Source organism: Nansenia antarctica (assembly GCF_963989245.1).
Source record: "Nansenia antarctica genome assembly, chromosome: 3".
NCBI lineage: Eukaryota > Metazoa > Chordata > Actinopteri > Argentiniformes > Microstomatidae > Nansenia > Nansenia antarctica.
The window spans coordinates 23,712,094-23,727,336 of NC_137688.1; the positions used below are offsets into that span (position 1 = coordinate 23,712,094).

General features: G+C 47.4%; 1 protein-coding gene across 2 annotated transcripts in view; it reads left to right on the forward strand.

Moving 5' to 3' along the window:
- Nucleotides 1-15,243, forward strand: part of fgfrl1a (fibroblast growth factor receptor like 1a) — a 43,673-nt gene that overhangs the window by 9,568 nt on the left and 18,862 nt on the right. The window contains exon 3 of one of the 2 annotated variants that reach the window (XM_080525411.1): nucleotides 8,394-8,666. The exons of the other annotated variant lie outside the window; for it this stretch is intronic. Coding sequence (XP_080381537.1) covers nucleotides 8,394-8,666 — 273 coding nt within the window. The remainder of the gene's footprint in view (nucleotides 1-8,393; nucleotides 8,667-15,243) is intronic. 2 annotated transcript variants of the gene reach the window in all.

Here is a 15,243-nt window from a genome sequence, read left to right on the forward strand (position 1 = left end):
CGGCTGTCGTTCTCAGAAGCGCTTAACATAGTTTTGTCAGTCAGTTTTATGTTTTGACCTCCATTTTGTCTAGATGAAACTCTTATGTTTACATATTGTTTTTCCTTCACCGTTACCCTTTGAATAGACTTCCCTTCCTCTTCTATGTGTTGGCCTCCTCCTCATAAGTGGAGATCAGTGATTGGTACAAGATGAGGAAGGGCAAGTCGCTCAGCGCTCGTCTCCGGACCAGGATGCACACACACATCACTCAGACACACACACACACACACACACACACATCACTCAGACACACACACACACACACATCATTCAAATGCGTCCCAGAGGAAGGCAATCATCCTCACTGTGTCCGGGTCCATTTGACCCCGTCAATCGACTGTGGAGGTTTTGGATGAAACCCCCTCCTCTGACGGAGACAAGAGAGCTGTGCAGAACAAATTGGCTCGGTCATGGCTGAGACCCGGTGTGGAATGTGGGAGGCAGGGGTCGGGGAGGGGTACATATGGGTGTGAGAGAGAGGGGAGAAGGGAGTGGGGGGGGGGGGGGGGGGTTGCAGAAGGAGAAGAATGCAGGACACTCCACCCAGTAGACCAGAAACGCAGGTGGAGGAGGATATTATGTGGGAGAGGAAAGCAGATCTGGGTCAAAATAGCAGTGGATTTATTTTTTGTTCTTCAAATACTTGCCTTGAAGGAGCTTTTCTTTCCTAATGTTATTTCAAGACAACCCAAGTCTGAAGAGAACGTCCAAATCTAGGTCTAGGTTGAGTATGCCAATCTCTGAGTTGGAGTTTTTGGAGATGCCAAAGATAGATTAACAGCTTTATAAACTCAGACCTCTCGGTCTCCTTCTATTTGCGCTGTCTTTATGGGGACAAACAGACGGCTCCTCTAGATCAAATATTGACCTGTGATTGGTGGAGCAGGCCACGGCAGGTGCTAGTCTGGTCTGGCCTATCAGGAGGGGGTGGGGGGGTAAGCGCCATGTGCCTAGCAGATAAGGCCCAGGGGAAGTGTGACAAGGCATGCTCGAGTTGAGGGCTAGACTGGCCACTATCAGTGTGCTAGAGGCAGCTGCTGTTACACATTAACCTCCCTGATATCAGTTCTCTGTCTATGGAGAGGAGTGCACACACACACACACACACTTATAGGCCTAACCGAGGCCTTGATTCTGCCATTCATCACCTCTCCATAACATTCAGATATACCAACACCACTTAGAGAAGATATCTTTAATTACGTCTCTGGCTCCACATCATTATAAGTCAAGCCGCATACAGTTCAATGCAGTTAAATACATGACAAGCTCTTCCTGGAACTAAGAACCTACGGTACTGTGTTGACAGCAACACTTAGAAATGCTGACCATTTATAGCCTCCTGTTTTTTTCCATACTCGTCCTATGGTTGTGTGTGTGTGTGTGTGTGTGTGCGTGTGTGTGTGTGTGCGTGTGTGCGTGTGTGCGTGTGTGCGTGTGTGTGTGTGTGCGTGTGTGTGCGTGCGTGAATGCGTGTGTGTGTGTGTATAGTTGACCCCTAAATCAAAGAGCACTTTCATTACAACTTTGGATGCAGTGTTTACCTCCACGCAGTACTCCTTTCTCTACAATGCTTTTAACTTACATCATATAATTTATTTACCTCAGTCAGTCTTGCGCTCTAGTCCTGTGAGCGATGTTATTGCCTACTCATTGATTTAGGCCAATGGGGAAGGTTGGATGAAATGGTCAGACCCCCCCCCCCCCTCTCTCTCTCTCTCAAGGCACCCGCTGCAGCTGGAGAGGGGGATGGTTTCTTTACGGAGGTCATGTGTAGCCACCCCCAGTGAAATACTGTTTAAAGCCCCCACAGTGGTAGTGTAAAACAAAGTGTGTCTGTGTTTTTGTGGGTGTGTGTGTGTGCATGCACTGTGTGGTTGTACAGTATGTGTGTGTGTGTGTGTGTGTCTGTGCGTGTGTACGCTCCTTCCCTCTCTTTTGCAGACTCAGGTCACAGGCTTGGGAATGGGTATTATCTAGGCTACACACTTTATGTTGGTTGGGGTTTTTTTATCGCTCCTTTTCCTTCCAATACATCTGGATAATTGTCATTCGAGCCCAAGTTTTCTTCCACTGGGTTCCAGTAAAATACTTTATAACCTTTGGAAGAATGCTATCCATTAAAAAAAAAAAAAAAAAAACTCCCTCAGGTTCTTGGCCTTTCGGTTGGACGTTTTTCTCTCAAACGCTCCTGAAACATTTTTTTCACTTACCTTTCCCTTATTGCAACATTTGTTTTAGTTAGGTTTTTTTGTTTTTTGTTTTTTCACTCCTGAAAAGACAGGTGCGCTTGCGGTTGAATAGATTCTTTGGACAAAACAAGTGTTAATTGCGGGGGGGCTGGGTTTCATCCAGTTCTCAGCTAACTGGCATCCATTACCCCAGAGCTGGGAGAACAATGGCGTTGGGACTGTGGTATTATTGAGAAAGGACTGTGAGTGTCTGTCTGGCCCGAGTCCTGCCCACGGTTCTCATGGTGACATCTCTTACTAAAACACCGCCTAGACTATTACCAAGCTTTCCACGTCATATGTCTTAGTAGTTCACAAGAACCACAATGGAGATGATGAGTCTCTGACTTTGTTAAACGTGTTCTTTCTACCACCCTGGACATTTGTACATATGTATGTGTGTTTTCAACTCACCAAGGCAAGCTTTACCCAGGGCCATATATAATATACAGCAATGCGTTATTATTAATAATAATAATAATAATAATAATAATAATAATATGTTTTATTTATATAGTGCTTTTCAAAACACTCAAAGACTTCTGACTCAAAGACTAACATGGCGTCCGGTGTGAAAGATGAGCAAACTCTCTGACAAAACGTCTCAGGCTTTACCCGGTCAGTACATGACTGCCCCATTCAAACATGACACATGACAGACATGAGTGAGGAGAGCAGGAGCGTCACTGGCACTGATGTTTAATTTGGCGTGCCACTCTGTCCTGAGGACCTCGCCCCCCTCCTGAACACAGCCAGGGGAACTTTAAAGACTCTGCGGAATCTGCTGACTGGTCGGCGTGGCAACATGATCCGCTCAGGGCCCAACACCCCTCGGCTTTCCCAGAACACTGTGCTGCTAACCCTGAGGCCGTCAGCCAGGACTGGACTACTCATCCCTCTTTCTCTCTCTCACTCTCGCTCTCTCTCACTCTCTCTCTCGCTCTCTCTCTGTCTCTCTCTCTCTCTCTGTCTCTCTCTCTTACTCTCTCTCTTACTCTCTCTCTGTCTCTCTCTCTCGCTCTCTCTCTCGCTCTCTCTCTGTCTCTCTCTCTCACTCTCTCTCTCGCTCTCTCTCTGTCTCTCTCTCTCTCTCACTCTCTCTCGCTCTCTCTCTCTCTCTCTCATCCCTCTCTCTCTCTCTGTCTCTCTCTCTCTCTTACTCTCTCTCTCTCTCTCTCTCACTCTCTCTCTCACTCTTTCTCACTCTCTCTCACACTCTCTCTGTCTCTCTCTCTCTCTCTCTGTCTCTTTCTCTCTCACTCTCTCTCTCGCTCTCTCTATATATCTATCTCTCCTCTCTCTTTTACCCCCTCTATCCTTCCCTCTCTCTGCTTATCCCCCTCTTGCCTTGCTACCACCACCTAGCCAATGTGAAGGCAATGCTGTCCAGCGGCCTTACACCCACCACGCGCTTGTTTGGATTGCAGCTACTTTTTCTCAGCATTATTATGTAATTAAGGAGGGCCTCTGCAACCAAAATTCCTTTCAAACAAGTCCCTTTTGTGGAGGTGTAGTGTAACACAGCGAGAGTGTGCCGCGCACTAAGATAACAGAGCTCAGTGTAAACGTATCCAACTCCAGCCCCCCGGGGGCCGGTGTTAACTGTCAAGCTTTACCAATTGGGAGCAATTGACCTATTGACAGCGGTGGAAATGAGCGCTCTTTACCTGTGGTAGAGGAGGCGGTGTGGTCTGCCTAAATGTGTAACCATCACTCTGGGCCCTGTCACCCAGGGCTATGAGAAAGCAGAGAGGGAGCGGAGGCTGGAGTGTTTATGTAGCTATATGGATGTCTGTGTGGAAGAGTGGAAGTGTGTCTTGGCTTTTCCAATGAGACAACGGTTATCCCCTTTGTTGTGGAATGAACTGTATTGTCCGTTTCCCCACCTCCTCTTTCCCTAACGTTCCTGACTGTGTGTGAAAGCCTGTTCTCATGGAGAGACAGACTACACAGAGCTCTGTGTGTGTGTGTGTGTGTGTGTGTGTGTGTGTGTGTGTGTGTGTGTGTGCGTGTGAGTGTGTCTCTAATGTCAAAGTTTACATGTTACGTGCTGTATAAACCGCCCTGTGCCGATTTTAAGTGTGTGTGTGTGTGTGTGTGTGTGTGTGCGTGCGTGCGCATGTGTGAATAGTGGAAATTCTCCTGACTTACTGATGGATTGGCAGTGAGAGTGGAATACGAACAGCCGGATCTATCCCTGTAGAGAGCTCTGCTGTTGTCCTGGGTACTAGTACTACAATATGTATTTTGCACCCCAAGCACAGTTATCTAACACCATCCCAATTGTGTCATGACCAGGTCCAACCTCGCTGGTTGCTATTGCAAAACTGCAATCCATGTCCTTATTTCCCCTCTGGCTACATAATGGTCTTTAAATTGTAGGTTATTAGTTTGGTTTATTTATTGCATTTTTATTATTTTAACATTGTGTTTCAGTCCAAATTCATTGCTTTGGTCCATATTGTTTGTTATTATATATAATATTTCAGCTATTTACATCATCATTTTGAATATCAATTCCCTGCAATCCTCATAGTGCTCATGACATTTGGGATATAGCTGTGTGCGCCATGTTTGTAGTCCCCCTGTTTGTAGCACAATCTTTGTAGTTCCACATTTCCTGTGTCTCTTGACCGTACAGAAGGTACCAGGATGTTGTGGTAGGACATCAACACCAGGCTCACCCTGACCTCCCTCTAAAGGTGAGCACACTGGCACACACAGCATATCACTGTTTAAGTCCTGTTTAAGAGTTCCTAATCAAAAGCATTCCACAGATCCCCAACTCCCTTTCCAGATCAAGAAACCTGCCAATAAAAATGTTGTGCATTGGCCTCTTTTATGACCCAAGGTCCCTGTCTGACTCAGAGGCCTAATATCCACGGTATCTGTAGGGGGTTTTCACTTCCAGTCCAAGATCAGTGCCCAGACTCACCAGGACACAGGGCCATTCATACCTAATGGTGAATCACACTTACGTTACCTTCCCACTAACCAATGCCTTGGCTTTAGCGCAGAGGGCTAACACAGTCTTGTGGCCCGAGGATGACCAGGATTTGAACCCAGTCAGTCCCAGAGGCACCATTGGCTGGTGGGCAGAGTTGATTTGAGTAGACTGTTACGAATGATACATTTGTTGGCCTTGCTGGGAATTTTTTGGCTTTGACTTTTTCCCGTCATTAGTAGGCATTCCACACATGCTACCTTAAGCCAGTATGCCATAAAAGGGAAAGAATGAAAAGGGCATATGTGGCTATAAGAGATATCCATAGAGAGGAGGGAAGAACAGGGAGGAGGAAGCCTCTTTAAGGTACCTCAGATCCACCGAACGGAGCCAGCCGCAACATAGGGGAATGCATTTAGGTTGAATGGACAAAACAGATTGTGTTTTAAAGAGTCCAGCCTGCAATTTCCTCTCCCCGCAATTCCCTCTGCTCCCTTAGACACATGCCACGCACACATGCACATACGCATGCACACACACACACACACACACACACACACGCATGTATGCACACACACAATATACACACATTCACACAGTAAAACATTATTCACATGCATTTCCATAAACATACACAGAAACACACTGATCCACAATCTCATGATAAAAGAGAAAGAAGAAAAAAATGGTTGGGGTTGTTTCTGTTTCAATCCCTCCAGAGAGAGATTAAAAGGTATTCTACTAATTCCACCCGTGGCTGCAGGAGTAGACTGAGCTCCTCTGTGAGTCGTCTGCTGTATGTTCAATGCATCACTTTGCCAGCAGAGAGAGAGAGAAGGAGAGGGACTGGAAATCTGGGAGGCTAACTGGTGACTGTGGAGTTGCAGTTTGGGTCTCGCTCCTGTGATCTCGGGGAGGTGCGGTCGCGGTCATGGTGCGGTTCTCGCTGGGCCCTGGCTCCGGGCCTCTCAGTCAAACAGAAGGCCCGGAGCAGGAGCAGGCCAGCCATAAATCAGCAGGGGGGGGGGGGGGGGAAGAGAGAGAGATGGCGAGAGAGAGAGAGAGAGAGAGAGAGAGAGAGAGAGAGAGAGAGAGAGAGGGAGATGAAGAGAGAAAGAGAGATGAAGAGAGAAAGAGAGAGACAGAGGCATATGGGACTACAGGCCTCCACACAGAGAGAATGAGATTTCAATCTGTGAAAAGTCCCAACCAGGAAGGTTTTACTTGAGCTTGCGTCTGATGAGAAAGCCATGCGGTAGAAGAAAGGAGGGAGGTAGGTTGTAAGGGGGAGGTTGGGGGGCGGGGGCGGAGGGCGGAGAAAAGAGCTCCAGCGAATTCCTGACTGTGACTAATTTCTTCTTTTTTTTTTTTACACTTTCAACCTATTAAAAATGTCCACCACTCGCTCACTCTCTCTCACAGCAGTGTGCCCACGGCAGTGCCCGTCGTCCCCTCTCGGAAGAAAACTCCCCCTCTCATTTTTCTGTGAAATGATTGGCTGAGACAGATTTCCAGATGATTGAACATGATAGGAGGGCGTGACAATAAAAGCGGAACAGTGGGCAAGATCACTACTTTCAACCGTGAGCCAAACCAATGACACCAACCTAAATGACTGCCTCGTTCGGATCGTTTTCCACATATGTTTCTCATGACAAGGCCCATCAGGCAGTGTTTCATGCCAGTCATATGAATCAAATCCAGAATTAGCTTCATGCTAACCGCCGTGAGCGTGAGTTGCAGAATTGAGGAATGAGCTCTGGCTGTTCCTGAGGACATGTCCTGTAAAATAGTACATAAAAGATACGTTAACCCTTTGGTGGAATGATCATCCACATTAACATTGTAGTGGGGGACTGGAACCCAAAACAAAGTGAGATCAGATCAAATCAAACTTGATGTAAAGTCTCACGATAATAAAAGAGTAAATAAAAGACACATACGAAAAAGAAATAAAACCGTTTGACAACAATTGAGCAGAACAGAAACCACTATATAAGTGATGGTGACACTAACAGGATAGTAAGATTAGGACATAAAAAACAACACAAATATTGGCCCAGTAGCTGAGGATCTGGGCTTGGGCGACATGGCTAGCTGACAACGGACAGCGGTTACCATTTCCCCACAGACATAAACAGTGACACTATCAATTTCCTGCCTCCAGCCTCCGACAGGGAGTGAGCCATGTAGTGTGTGGGCTGAGGAAGCCTCGCACCACAGAGAGACACAGCGCTACAGGCGGCTAACACTAACCACATGAGAGGCTAGCTGGGCAATAGCAAGGGGAAGGAGACACTGGCACCATCTCTCACTCCCTCCCTCCCCCCATGCCCTGTCTCTCTCCCTCCCTCCCTCCCTCCCCCCATGCCCTGTCTCTCTCACTTTGTCTTGCTTTAACTCTCACTATCTCACTCTCTTTCCCTCACTCTCTCTCACCCCTCTCTCTTCTCCAACCCCCCCCCCCCCCCTTTTCCCTCTCTCTCTATCTGTCCATCTCATGATTGGCAGCATGAGAGGTTCAAGATGTGCAAGTTACGATGCAGTAAAGCTACGTTAACCCTGTGGCCAGGGACTGAACTGGGTGTAAACGTCTCTGCCTGTGCATCAGACAAAATGTGATTTATGCTGTAAGATAAGCCAAGATTCAGACATGCAGCTCACAAGAGTCTGTTACAGAATGCTGAAACTAAACGTCTCGCATTGTCTTTATTTAAGAGCAGAGAATGAACATGAAACAGAAGACCAGTGATAAAGCAAATCCCTCTTCTATGTCTTTCTCTCTGTCTTTCTCTCTGCCTTCATCCCTTGCTGTTACTCATTCTTCTCTTCATCTTCCCCCTCTCCCTTCGTTTGATCGTCATGTTCCCTCACAGACACTCTGTCTTGCTAATCCCTGAATCAGAGCACGCCAGGCAGCTACTGTTCAAGGTTGTTGTTTTGTATTGGCTGAAACAGTTTGAAGCTATCAGAACCTGGGTCACTCAAAATAGCCCTCATTCCTTTTCTTTTCTATGGTACTTAAGGTACGCTTGATCTCTCAATCTCTACCAATAGCTGGTAGAACACCAGAAATACTGATTGTTTTCCATATTTCCATATTGGTCCAATCTAATACGTTTCCCGTAGTAACGTTCTGTATCCATCTCCCCCCCCCCCCCCACCCTGTGGCGCAGGCCCCCCCCGCGTGGCGGAGAAGATCGCCCACAGGCAGACAGTGCGCCTGGGCCGTACCATGAAGCTGCAGTGTCCGGTGGAGAGCGACCCGCCGCCCCTCATCATGTGGACCAAGGACGGCCGCAATATCCACAGCGGCTGGATGCGCTTCCGCGTGCTGCAGCAGGCCCTGCGCATCAAAGACGTGGAGGCGGAGGATGCCGGAACCTTCATCTGCAAGGCCACCAACGGCTTCGGCAACGTCAACATCAACTACACCCTGATCGTCATCGGTGAGTCGACCTTCATCTGCTCCGTCTACCTCCCCCACCCAGCCGTCCACCTCCTCCACCTCCCCCACCCAGCCGTCCACCTCCTCCACCTCTCCCACCCAGCCGTCCACCTCCTCCACCTCCCCCACCCAGCCGTACAGCTCCTCCACCTCCCCCACCCAGCCGTCCACCTCCCCCACCCAGCCGTCCAGTACAGAGCGTCTATCTCTCCCGTGGCTGGCTCCCGTGTGTTGATGAATAGAGATGAAATAGCATTTGTTTCATTTCAACTACGTGTGTGTGTGTGTTGATGCCCAGAGCAGCATGGGTGAGAGAAGAGCACTGGATTCAATTGATTTAATTATACCAGGCACGTTGAATTAAAATGCACGTTACAAAAAGCCAGGCTTTTTAAAAGAAAACAAATACTATTTTTTATCCCAGGTCTGGATCTCAGTTGTAGGTTTCAGAGGTTTCACTTCTCAGTGGAATAGTTCCTCAGCCAGAAAACATGGTAACGTTATAGAATCACCCCTGCCATGTCAGCCAAGCAGAAACCAGTGAACTTGACTTGAACTTGACAAAATAGGACACAGAAATAGCACAGTTCTTCTTTAGTTCTCACCGACCCCCCCCCCCACACACACACACACACACACACACCACCACCCCCCCCCTGTCTGTGGGCTGCTGTGTTCAGGTGTTGTTATAGCTGTGTCATGTCTGTGTGCTAAGGAGAGAGCAGAGGAGAGGAGAGGAGGGAAGGGGAGGAAAGGGGGTGAAGAGGAGAGGTAAAGAGAGGAGGAAAGGGGAGGGAGAGGGGGTGAAGAGGAGAGGTAAAGAGAGGAGAGAAGGGGAGGAGAGGAAAAGGGGTGAACAATTGAGGTAAAGAGAGGAAGGAATGGGGAGGGGAGAGGGAGGTGAAGAGAGAACAGGAGACGAATGAAGAACAGGAGATTAATGGAGAAGAGAGTAGAGGGGGAGAGGAGAGTAGAGGGGCAGAGGAGAGTAGAGGGGGAGAGGAGAGTGGGGCCTGAGAGACTTGGCTGTCTATCTAATGAATCAGAGCCTAATTAGGTAAGGTGTCCTGGGGAGAGACGGACGCTGTGATGGAGGGGGGCATCCATCCATGGGCTAGTCTTGTGACTGCTCTCCCTCCCTCTTACCCCAACTATTTAAGGACGTGAACCCTCATCTCATGAAGAGAGAGAGAGAGAGAGAGAGAGAGAGAGAGAGTGTGTGTGTGTGTGTGTTTACGTGTGTACGTGTGTACGTGTGTGTGTACGTGTATACGTGTGTACGTGTGTACGTGTGTAGGCTATGTGTGTACGTGTGTACGTGTGTAGGCTACGTGTGTACGTGTGTACGTGTGTAGGCTACGTGTGTACGTGTGTACGTGTGTGCGTGTGTGTGTGTTTGGACTAGCTTGGAGTGTGCTTATTCTCTCTGCCAGAGCCTGATCCGGTGGAGAGTTGTTTTCTTAAGACGGTCATTATTCAAGTCTGACTAGTGTCCTAACAACTTGGGAAAATGTTGTAATGAACATGCTCAGACAGATGTCTACACATAACTAATATCGTAAAAGCAGTACTGGCAACAATTATTGCACTTTTTGGAAATACAAACAAGTCCTCCATCAGCCTAAACAGAAACGTGTTTGAACTGTGGGGCTGAGGGGCTGCTGTTGGGACAGAGGCAGACGGGGGGGGGGGGACTCAGACAACTCCATGGACGGATCCTCCCATTACATCATCATGGCCACTTTCGTTACACCTTTACGTCTGATACCCTCTCATTGGCCTGGCTGTGACCACTGACGAGCCCTTGGACCATTACTCCTGCTAGAACTTCCCATTGGACCATTACTCCTGCTAGAACTTCCCATTGGACCATTTACACTGATGGACACTCCAATTGGCCCATTACTACTGACAGACCCTCCCATTGGCCCATTACTATTGACAGACCCTCCCATTGGCCCATTACTACTAAGTGAAGAACCCTTCTACCTTCTATTACATGTACATGTTTACATGTACATTTTTTACGTTTATCCAAAGCGACTTACAACAAGTACATTTCTCTAAAGTAAGTGAATCGTCTATACATCAGTCATCGTAAGTAAAAATCTATGATGGGACCAGGTGCCAATGGCAGTTACAATGCTATAAGAAGAGCTGTTGAACCATTACCCCTGCAGACCCTCCCATTGGCTCAGCCTCTTGCCAGGACCAGATTAGCCCGACCAGATTGATTGGCCTTTTATCTGTTGCTCTAATCAACCCCATGTAATTCTAGACAAAGGAGCAGAACTGACTGGAGAAAGCTCTGCCACTGCAATGAATGGGCTGTTTGTGTTGTGGCTGTGGTCATTATTTGGCCTAGGCCAGAGTTTGTGGGTGAACATGCGTACTTACCTGCTTTATTTCACCCTGAACCCAGAACCTACAGTAGAGCCTGTGCAGTAAGCAGTTTCCTGTCATGAGCGAATATATATTGGGATTAGCCCATGAAACTTTAGTCATGTCCTGTAGGAAACTGTGTGTGTGTGTGTGTGTGTGTGTGTGTGTGTGTGTGTGTGTGTGTGTGTGTGTGTGTGTGTGTGTGCGTGTGTGCGTATGTGCGTGCGTGCGTGTGTGCGTGCGTGCGCGTGTGCACATGTGTGTGCACATGTGTGTGCACGTGTGTGTGTGCGCTTGCGTGTGTGTGTGTGCACACGTGTGTGTATATATGTGTGCGTGTATGTGCGCGTGTGTGTGTATGTGCACGTGTGTATCTATGTGCGTGTGTGTGCGTGCATCTGTGAGAGAGTGACAGAGAAGGTGAACTATTCGGAGGTTTGAGGATGAGAAGGAGTTTGAAATAGTCAAAAACAAGAATATCTGTGAACGGCCGTGAAGCGTGGTTCTCTGAAGACGTGAAGCGTGGTTCTCTGAAGACGTGAAGCGTGGTTCTCTGAAGACGTGAAGTGATGGCTGCCTGGGCCTGGGGAGGTGTGGGGAGGTGTGGGGAGAGGCAGCTGCCCAAATGACCTCAGCAGCAGCTGCTCCTCCTAACTCCCACCCACCCCCCCCCCCACTCCCCAATGCTGGGTGCCAGCCCGCCCTTTGAAGTACCGACACAGGCCTGCAGATGCCGTTTAGTCAGGCCTCTTGAACTCCGGTCTTGTTTTCTAATCTCTTTGTTGGCTCGCCTCCTCCTCCGGTGTAACCCAAGCTCCGTTGGCATGTTGTTTACGTGGCAGGAATGAGCAGCATTCAAGAGGGCCAATCGGAGGAGTTCCATTGAAGTTGCGGGAACATGCATGTTAAACAGGCCAGGGTCAGGTAATTGTAAGAGCCCTAGTTTGAGCCTTTGTGGTTTATAGCCGTCGTGAATCATGAATGCGAAGAAGAAGAATGTGGATGAGAAACATTTCATGTAATCCGAGCGACCAATCATGCCACGAGATCCCCACAGAGAACCACTTCATATTGGCCGTGGTGACATGTATTTTTTTAGCTGGACCAATCTGCATAATGAATAAGGAGAGAAGGGCATGGGAATATGGGATGAATCCACGCTTCTCTTGTGTGGTCCCAATAATGGTCTGTCTGACGTGTCTGCATGACAGTTGGAAATGGAAGAGAACTAACTACCCCACACACCTGGACGGATGTAGACTTATTGATTTTAATCTGCAGGTTTTCGAACTCAAGTCTATTTGACACGTTTTTCCAATTACCTCTCATTTCTCGGCTTTGCCAGGTCCTTCTTTCACGGACCACATTTCAATTGTATAAATATTTTCACAGTTTTCCTTTCACACTTTATCGTATTCGATCGCACAAAAGATCTACTGTTCTTCCTGGCACAGAAGCCAGTCAGAGAGCTCTGTGACGACACTCGTTCACGATTTTTGAGGGAAATTAAAAGATTCCTTTTGCATTTCTTTCTCCTTGCATGTCTGTTTTAATAGGTGGCGGATATCAGTGTGTCCGCCACTGGGACCACAGGGAGCCAAAAGCTGCTTTATTACATGCAGGGGTCAGGCACCGAAGCCCGACACTCCAGAGAAGGAAGGCAGAAAGTCTGTTATGACTCTGAGCTAACGTAACCTTAGATCGCTATTATGGTCAAGCTTTCATTCACATCTCAAATTGAATATGATTCATTGCATTTGTATGAGGTGCAATAAGCCTCTGACAAGACCATTACATATGAATGGCTGGTAGAACATACATCACGCTGACGTGGCTGATGGACCACAGAGACAGTCACAGCAGACCACGTTGGCCAGAGATCTTAGGATGTAGGTTGAAGGATTTCTCGAAAGATTCAAGATGGTCACGTAAATGAATCTAGTGTGCGTGCATGTGTGTCTGTGTCTGTGTCTGTGTCTGTGTCTGTGTGTGTGTGTGTGTGTGTGTGTGTGTGTGTGCGTGTGCGTGTGTGTGTGTGTGTGTGTGTGTCTGTGTGTCTCTGAGTGTCTCTCTCTCTGTGTGTGTGTGTGTGTGTGTGTGTGTGTGTGTGCGTGTGTGTGTGTGTATCCTGCCATCTGACCGACCATGGCGTTTCCCTGTGTCTGTAAACCAGACATATGCGTCTATGAAACACTCCCCAGCATTATTCCAGTGTTAGCCCAGGGTTATGCTGATAAGTGACCGGTGATGAGAGGCGTTCTTTTGGAGCCCTGCCCTTCCTCCATCCAGCTGGTGAAGGCATCACTGTCTGTCTGTCCGTCCGTCCAGACTTCCCTCCGACTTCCCAGCCATTGTTGGCTCCCTGGTATGTGTATACCCCCCCCCCCGCGCTCGACCCCTCAACTTTGTCATGTCTGTGAATGAATGAATGCCCTACTACTACACACAGTGCCGTCAGCCCATGGTGACAGATTTATATTTCCCCTTGCCATCCGAGCATCCCAGTTTGTTTACTAATGCCTGCCTTAGGGTCTGGTTTGTTATGACTGGAGATTGTTCTGTCAGGGGATGGGCTTCACAGCACATGGGGATTGTGGATGGAGATTTAGAGTTTTACAACCAAGCACAGAGTTCACAGGCCCGGGGATAGGAGGAAGAGGAGGTACTGTGTGGTCCAGAACAATTTCATACCAAACCAGGGTCAAATACTTGACGGTCAAATACTCGAAACTTGGGAGCTGTGCTTGATTTAGTTTGCCTGGGTTGATGACCCAATGGACGAGTCCAATGAAACTCCAAAGCGAAGTCAAGCACACTTCAAATTTCAATTCACTTTCAACTATCTGATACAGTATTTGCCTGATGTCTGTTTCATACGAGTGGACCCGTAGCAGCCTATACCATACCTTATGAAGCTGCAGGATGTGATTTGTGGGATACTGGATTTATTGTTCTGATGCGATGACAATACAAGCATGACTAAAAGCGAGCGTTGGATAGAGATGTGTCGGAAGCTTGTTGGAAGTGACTTTGACTCAATTTATGGTGATTTTTGCAGCTTGCTCTGGCGCTAGCATCCTGAACCGTGCCAACATCTGGTAGTGATCCTAGCCTTAGATGAATAGGGAGACAGATCCTGTATCTATTTGTCTACGTCTAAGCTAGAAAGTTCACGTTTTTTTGTCATTTGTGTTATAAAAGGAAAATGCATAGCCTACATCAGAATTGTTCATCAAGTCTCTCGTACAGTACATACATTACAACACGTCCAATATGTTTTTGTTGCTCTTGCAATTGTAGCAACTGAAGGTACTCTACCACATGGGGAAAGGTTGTTTACCTTGCTCCTCAAGGGGATGGGGTAAGGTTGTTTACCTTGCTCCTCAAGGGGATGGGGTATGGGAGGCTACTTGGGAAGTGATAACCTTTACCCGTGACATGCTGTTTTTCTTCTCAGAGGTTCACCAGGGAAAGCTTCCTGAGTGTGGGTCAGAGCGTAAAGACAGACAGGAACGTAGATGCCCCTTCAAGGCCCACGTTAGACGTTAGTCACTGTGATGTTGTTTAGTTGATGTATGACATCCTGGTGCTGCACAGTGTTATTGCTCAAATAGAACCCTCCAAACCCCTGTCACCGGCTTTATTTTGCGACTGAGTCAAATAACCTTTCAACATATTTGATTGAGAATTGCTTCTAGCTATTATCTTGAGTTACTTTCTGGAATAGCTCTGTGAATGTCTAACATTACCACCCACTGCATCCGTTATTGAAAAAAGTATCAAGAAAAGCCAAGAAGAGAAACTGGTTCCATACTTGGGTGCTCCTGAGGGATCTAGTATTACTATTAGTTTACCTATTACAGTAACACTGTACATTAAGGTTCCCATTATAAATTATTTATAACTACTTTATAAACGAATGATCATTTGTTAAGTCATTTTCAATCCATTAACAAACAGTTATAACTGTAAAGTATTGTAGCAAACGGTTTAATGGCTTAATACAAACAGTTTAATGGCTTAATACAAACAGTTTAATGGCTTAATACAAACAGTTTAATGGCTATGTATTATTTAAACATGTGTTTGATTTGATAGTCACTGTACTTTTTAATGAACAGTCTGTCTGTGCCACTGGCCATGTGTTCCTGTTGAGCCAGAATAAGACTGCTCTTCAAACTGACAGACTGGCAAGG